General features: G+C 37.2%; 1 protein-coding gene across 2 annotated transcripts; it reads left to right on the forward strand.

Annotated features, from left to right (window-relative positions):
- The first annotated feature begins 765 nt into the window (after positions 1–765).
- LOC118275018 (putative cystathionine gamma-lyase 2) lies at positions 766–7882 on the forward strand. Of its 2 annotated transcripts, XM_050698651.1 has the most exons (8): positions 766–828; positions 1767–1916; positions 2435–2631; positions 3096–3186; positions 3955–4225; positions 4564–4716; positions 5229–5403; positions 7671–7882. In XM_050698651.1, the coding sequence occupies exons 1-8, from the start codon at positions 820–822 to the stop codon at positions 7816–7818; spliced, it is 1194 nt and encodes a 397-aa protein (XP_050554608.1). In that variant the 5' UTR covers positions 766–819; the 3' UTR covers positions 7819–7882. The 2 variants fall into 2 exon arrangements, with proteins under 2 accessions (XP_050554608.1, XP_050554609.1); XM_050698652.1 differs by lacking the exon at positions 766–828 and having other exon boundaries at positions 1778–1921.
- Positions 7883–8112: the final 230 nt, after the last annotated feature.

The following is an 8112-nucleotide window of genomic DNA, read 5'->3' on the forward strand; positions in this document are numbered from 1 at the left end:
TAATTATTTTTTTAATTCGATCTAGGTACTTTTATATTTATTTTATTTGTGTGGTATGATGCTGATTCTTGATGTCATTAAGTGCTTTATCTAATAACGTAATAAAATCTTGTATAAATTAAAGTTATTTTAATGACTAATCTGTGCTTTTTATAGATCCTAAAATTGAAGTTGTTTTTTTTTATGTCCACGTGTTAATTTTTTTCCAGGCCAATTACAGAAGAGAGTTGAAAAAATTAAAATGTACTATGACTGATTTCAATAATTTTATTTATCATTATCACACCGAATATTCTCGAGTAAATCAATGTTTAGCATTATTTAAAAAACATGATTAAACCTGTAGAGTATTTTGCAAAATCCCACATATTTTATTTTTCCAACTCGAAATAAAAAAAAAAACACTCATATAAAATAGGGTCACTGGAGTAATATGATGATTTTATTTTGTTTTTTTTTTTTATTATTTATCACGTTCTTATTCTATTACTACCAAGATATTAAATCACCAAAAAAATAACTCGCTTCTCAATAAGTATTCGAATTCTATTCATTCGAAGTTATTTCAAACAAAGAAGTATTTTTAGGATATTTTCCGATAAAAACTAATCATAGGTAGGTAAGTAAAATATATTTTTCCATTTTTTAGATGTCTATCGCTTAAATAGTGCGTAAATTGCAATATGAGTGATTACATTGATACCAACTTAATATTCCGAATGGCAATGCAATATAAAGGCCTAAGATATCGGAATCCTTGCATTTGTTCATTGTTATATATTTTATTCGAAGTGCGTAATTGTGATATTTTGATAGTGGATGTCCAAGGTGGGCTTAAAATGTTTATTTTTGTTGCATATTTTTTACTTTGTGAATTTCGATGTTTTTAAATCCCTAATATTGGACTCCGATTTGTTTACTTCCCACGATAAAAATATGAAGACAGTAAGAAAAAATTATCTTTCATTGTCCAAGAAATTGTAAAAAGTTATCTTTAATTCCTTTGAATTTGAAATAAAACTGTAGTAACGAAATATTTTTTGTTCGGATCTTTAGACTTTTTTTATGAATTTTGACAATTATTTGAAATAAGTTACATTATTTAAAATTAAAAATGTTTGTTTAACATAATTTTTGCAAAATATGTTACATTTTAAGGTAGATGTTTGTTGCCACTACAAATGCTAGCATATCAAAATTTAAACGACTTTCATTAAAATAAACATCAGTCTGGGAGCTTTATATAGACATCAACGACTGTACTCACAATAAGGACCTCACATTACACGCAGTAAAAACAAAAAACTCATTTAATTTCTTTTAAAACAGTTTTGCTTACAATAATATAATTCTCTCTTGTATTATGGGGTCATGGGTGCTTATAAAAAAATCCCAATAGTCGATTACCCAGGCACTGCGCTATTCCTGCTATTAATTGTGTATTGTTTTATTGATTAACAACATGTACCATAATATTTATTAAAATATAATAACAATAATATGTAAATAATACATTCACTATCACTTTAGGCATTAATCAATGAGGGCCTAGTCAATCGCGCCTACCGATTACCGTTTAGATTTTTATCAAACTCCTGATAGCATGCAGACGCACTTCAACGACATTTTTTTATCGTTTTTGGCCATCAATCACCAAGATGCTTATAACAACCATTATTGAATGAGACATTGTGTTACTTACATATTCTCAACACTTTAAAAATCCATATTTAAAAGTATATGTGAAACTTTTCTGAAATGTCCAGATGGCAGACGGTCATGGAGCCTTGAAGCGGAAACCAGGTTTCGCTACCCTGTCCATACACTCTGGCCTGAACCCAGACCAATGGAATGGAGCGATAGTGCCACCCATCGTGCTGACTGCCATGTACAAACAACCATCTAACGGAAATTTAGTAAGGTCATACATTTACATATATGTATTAGTAACCATCAAAACATCGTATACTACTAAGACGAACTCGGGCCAGGGTAATGCTCATACCAAGTCTTTTTTTATGGAATAAGCCGGTAAAGGTGCAGACGGATCACCGCCGCCTGAAATATCAGAGGCGTTACAAGAATGTTGCGTTAGGATTTTAAGGGCTGTTGGGGGTATCAGGAATCACATCAAACACAATGCAAGCGTTGTTTGTTCGACGGAGTCGAACAAAAATGGAGCATCGCCAGACCATCCCTTTTAATTTTTTAGTTTGAATTTTCGGTTCTTTTTTGCATTCCAATACAACAACTGTTCCTTTTTTGTGATCAGGATCAACAACGTACAGTTGTAAGCGTTAATTTAAATATTAATGAGAAACATCATCACAATTCTACCATTCCATCCAGTTCCAATTGCATATCACCTAATTGCAATTAACATCTTTCACATGAGTGTTGGAACCGTAATTGAGTAAGAAGCTTACATTTTCAGGGCTACACGTATTCTCGTACAGCGAACCCAATGAGAGACACATTGGAAACATGTCTCGCGGCGCTAGAGGGCGGTAAACACGCATTCACATTCGCATCAGGACACGGTGTGATAATGAGTGTTCTCGCCCTACTTGGCAAGGGAGATCATATAGTTTCCATGGACAATGTTTACGGTGGCACTGGTCAGGTTATGAGGTAAGGTTTCCATTTAGATACTTACAATTAATTTATAATGAAGTATTGTCATGCCTTTTGTTCTCAATGGGGTAGGCAGACGCACATTACGGCACTAATGCCGCTATACAATGTACATCCTCTTTTCACCATTTTGTGTTATAAGTCCCATTTAGTAGGGAGTGAGCCTATTGCCATATACTGGACAGGATCTGGAATTTTTGAGAGTTTTATTGGTCGTTAAAACATAGATTTTCATACATAAATTACGTATGAAAATCTATGTTTAGATAAAATATTATGTTTAAGTAACATTTAATCGTTATGTATTACCTCTATGCGTGTGATAGCATCAAAAACGATGGTATCAGATCAGAAAAGAATATCTGCATGATCAATATCAATATCAGAATTGATGAATATCAAAGTACGTATTCGATAGTGTGTAGGCATCAGTAATACATAAATAATTAATTATTTTTTAGGGAAAATCTACCGAAATTGGGAATCGACCTGACATTCACAGATGTCAGAAACGTGAGGAATTTAGAAAATGCCATTCAAGACAATACCAAGGTACGTGAGGAGCTTTTTCCTTATACACGTATTACATCACTTTTATGAAAGAAAGAGAAAGATAGAGCCACATTATCTGACTATATCACAACAAGAACTAAACAAACAACCTAACCAAACCAAATTTTTTTTATGGAAGCTGGTAAACGTGACTTATCACCTGATGGTAAGCAATCGCTGCCGCCCATTGACACTTGAAACACCAGAGGCGTTACAAGTGCGTAGCCGGCCCATTCGTGCTGAAGCATGGCTCTCCCACACTTTAAATCATATTTTAGAATGAAAAGGAGAAGGATACGTTGGAAAGATCAGGAAATCAATTACAAATGAATCATCAAATGTATTGATAAAGTACGTTTATCAATCTAATACAGTTCCAATGATAAAATCTGGCACAGGTCTGAGGAATCAGACTATTATCGATATCTTCATATCAGGGCATTATGCATCGTTAGACGCATTATTACCAACATCAGTGTTTAAAGCCTATCTAATGATTTCATGATAAACAAAACAAATATTTGTACTCCACGTGTAAACTAGAATGACCTTGAACTGAAAAATGTATTAATCGAACATTATTTTAAAGCAATTTGCATTTTGAAATAAGTGTCGAACATAAAATAGTTGCCGATTGAGTCGAACGCTACATTTGGCTATTGAAAGTATTTTTTATAGAATTTTTAATTTTTTTCGTTAGTGAATTTGTCGTTTATAGGTACAGATAGATGAGATTACAAAATTCCTGATATAGATTTGTATTTTCAGATAGTCTGGTTGGAAACACCAACCAACCCAAATTGCAGAGTGATAGACATTGCAGCTACTGTTCAGATTGTGAAGAAGCGTAATGAAAATATTATTGTAGTAGTTGATAATACATTCCTAACTTGTTACCTACAAAGACCATTGGACTTCGGTGCTGATATAGTAGTATATTCCTTGACAAAATACGTGAATGGACATTCTGATGTTGTGATGGGAGCTGCTGTAGTTAACAAACAAGAGATTGCTGACAATCTGAGATATATTCAAGAATGTGAGTTTTAATAAGTATGTTTTAACATCTACTTTATTCATATAGAAAAGATTAAAAGTTTTGGGACTTAATTTTCAAATACGATCAAATTCCTTCAAATCATTAATCAATAATGATTTTTTAACCACGAATCTGTAACTTATGTCTCACACAAAAATAATTGTAACTTCTAATCATGACAGTTCAAATCTTATTTTGGCCGTTAGTAAGACAGAAAAATATTCAATTCAGAAACACAATGATATATGTTCAGATATTGAAAAAATACTATCTTGGGTACTTGCACTTATATCACTGAATATGTATATTGTAAAGAGTTAGTATGACTATGTTTTTAGCGCATGGAAGTGTTCCATCTCCGTTTGACTGTTACTTAGTCAATAGAAGTCTGAAGACTCTTTCACTTCGAATGGAGCGCCATAAAGCAACGGCTTTGGTGATTGCTGAATGGCTGGAGAAGCATCCGAATATCATTGAAGTTAATCATCCAGGTAATATAACTTTCCCCAATAACCCCTAAATTCCTAACCTCCAAACGGCAACACATTTGTAACGCTTCTGATGCTTTGTGTGTCCATGGGAGGCGGCTAAATGACTAATGAGGACTAAAGGGGAGTCCTTTGTTTAGCAGTGGACGTCTCTCGGCTGAAGATGGGCGGCGGCAATTGCTTACCATCAGGTGATCCGTCTGCTCGTTTACCGGCTTATACCATAAAAAATGAAGACTGTTTGGAAATATAATTAGTTAGGCTTGGGGCTTACTAAATAGACCTCAAGTAATTTAAATATAATAATTATACTGACTAAGGGGGAGGTCTTTGTTCAGCAGGGGACGTCTCTCGGCTGATGATGATGATGAATTATGCTGTACCAGGTGACGATAAATAATTTAAGCGTAATTTTATTGTAACTTTCGTGAGACTAAACTAGTCAAGTTCCTCGTCAAAACATTACGTGACTAAGCCGATAACATAATAATTAATTTAAGCGTACTTTATTCCAGGACTAAAGTCACACAAAGGACACGAGATCTTCAAAAAACAGACGTCTGGACACTCAGGCATCTTCAGTTTCAAACACTCAGGTGGACTGCAAGAATCTAGGAAACTCCTGACTTGCTTTAAAGTGTTCCTTGTGGCTGAAAGCTTAGGAGGGTACGAAAGTTTGGTAGAAATACCGTAAGTTGCATTTTTATATACTTTTGTATAATCAGGAATTTTTTTTTTTTTTTTTTTTATGGAATAGGAGGCAAACGAGCAAACGAGTCACCTGATGGTAAGCGATCAGCGCCGCCCATGGACACCCGCAACACCAGAGGAGTCACAGGTGCGTTGCCGGCCTTTGTTTTTTTAAAAAGGAGTATGCTCTTTTCTTGAAGGTTTGAAGGTCGTATCGGTTCGGAAATACCGCCGACGACAGCTCATTCCACAGTTTTGCTGTGCGAGGCAGAAAGTTGCGCGAGAAGCGCACAGTTGTGGCCTGCCAACCATCTACATGGTGGGGATGGAAATGCTGTCGTGTGGGTCGATGGCGAAAAGAAGCGGCAGGAATAAGACCAAACAATTCCTCAGAGCACTCCCCGTGGTATAAGCGATAGAAAATGCACAATGAAGCTACATCTCTACGCATTGCCAAAGTGTCAAGTCGGTTTGAAACTTTCTGACACTCAACAATCCGAACCGCACGCCGCTGAACGCGGTCCAGAGGATGAAGCTGGTACTGGGGTGCCCCCGCCCAAAGATGAGAGCAGTATTCCATATGGGGCCGAACTTGCGCCTTATATAGAAGCAGGCGATGGGCTGGAGTGAAATACTGCCTCGATCTGTTGAGCACACCAAGCTTTTTCGAGGCTAATTTAGCCTTATCCTCCAGATGACCACGGAACTGGACGTCGCTCGAAATGTTGATGCCAAGTATTCCAATACCGGCTGAGGCAGTCAGAGGGGTACTTTGAAACTGAGGCGAGACGACCAACGGTAGTTTCTTAGCGGTAAACACGCAGACCTGTGTCTTAGTAGGGTTAAACTGGACCAGATTAAGTTCACCCCAATCTGAGATTCTCTGCAAAGAAGTCTCGATTTCTGACACAAGTCTGTTTCGGCTTTCGATGACGTTTTCCCGAGAAATGTTAGCGCGGCCGGTATAATAGGCATCACCTGTACTGTCATCCGCATAACAATGAATGCCGCTGATTTGCAACATATCATTGATATGGATGAGGAACAGGGTAGGTGATAGCACGCAGCCTTGAGGGACACCTGCGTTCACAGACAGAGAGTCAGAGCATTCCCCGTCGACAACGACCTTAATGCTTCTGTCTGTAAGGAAGCAGGAGACCCATTCGCACAATTTCTCGGGAAGCCCATAGGAAGGAAGCTTCGAAAGAAGCGCTTTATGCCAAACCCGGTCGAAGGCTTTCGCCACGTCCAAGCTCACTGCCAACGCTTCCCCCTTAGACTCTATCGCCTGTGCCCAACGGTGTGTCAGGTAAACCAGAAGATCCCCAGCCGACCGACCTTTACGAAAACCGTATTGTCGGTCATTGAGTAGTTGGTGATCTTCTAGGTACCGCAAGAGCTGGCAGTTAATAATGGACTCCATTATTTTCGAGAAGAGGGAAGTTATGGCTATCGGTCTGTAGTTGGACGGATTTGTTCGATCGCCTTTTTTAGGGATTGGGTGGACCAAGGCCGTCTTCCAGGATTTCGGTACTACGCCTAAAAAGTAAGAGAGCCGAAAAAGACGTGTTAAAACTGGTGCCAACTCCGGAGCGCACATCTTTAACACAAGGGGTGGAATCCCGTCGGGCCCACTCGACTTTTGGACATCAAGGGACAGGAGCGCCAAACGTACCGAACGCTGGTGGAATCGGATATCTGGCATATGCCACCCACACCACGGCACGGCAGGCGGCCCACGCCCCCCGTCATCCAGTGTCGAGTTGGACGCAAAGATTTTACCCAAAAGTTGGGCTTGAAAATTTTGAAGAAGAACAAGAAAAAAAAGAGTAAAGAGAAAGAGTAAAGAGCAAGAGAAAGAAAGAGAGGGGGGAGAGAGAGATAGATAGAGAAAGAGAGAAAAGTAAAAAGTAGAGAAAGAGATAGAGAAAGAGAAGGAGATAGAGATAGAGATAGAGATAGAGATAGAGATAGAGATAGAGATAGAGATAGAGATAGAGGTAGAGAAAGATATAGAGGTAGAGAAAGATATAGAGATAGAGATAGAGATAGAGATAGAGATAGAGATAGATATAGAGATAGAGATAGAGATAGAGATGAGTCACGTTTAGCTATGTATTGTTTTTACTACATTATTGATGCTTTGTATAAGTAAAAAATAAAACTACCTACTGAGTACAATATCATTGCAAACTCTTTGATTGACTTCCATTAATGCAACTATATTCAAGTCTATTCATATTCTTTTTGTTGTTCTCTTTATCCAGAGCGGTGATGACACATAAAACGGTTCCTCAACTACAGAAGACAAAACTTGGCATCACGGACTCTATGATCAGAATTTCCATTGGATTAGAAGACGCAGAGGATCTCATCGCAGATTTGGAAAATGCATTCAAAAAGACGTTTACTTAACTTTAGTCCTAAAGTTTACAAATCAGTATTAAAGTACCTACGTAAATATTAATAAAAGCAAGAAGGTATCTTTTTTATTGTGATCTAAATGTCATATAATCAGTCATCACTGAGAATATTTTACCGCTGTTTTCATTGACTGAATCTAGTATCCATAAATTGTGGCAATACTTGACAAAGTTAAGTTACAAAAACAAAAAAGACTTATCTTAAAACGTATCTATTCTTAACCCACGAATCGATTCCAAGGCACCAAGTCAAAAAAATACAACGGAGAATTGCACGAAAAAAGGC

Source organism: Spodoptera frugiperda, chromosome 15, assembly GCF_023101765.2.
Source record: "Spodoptera frugiperda isolate SF20-4 chromosome 15, AGI-APGP_CSIRO_Sfru_2.0, whole genome shotgun sequence".
Classification (NCBI taxonomy): Eukaryota; Metazoa; Arthropoda; class Insecta; order Lepidoptera; family Noctuidae; genus Spodoptera; species Spodoptera frugiperda.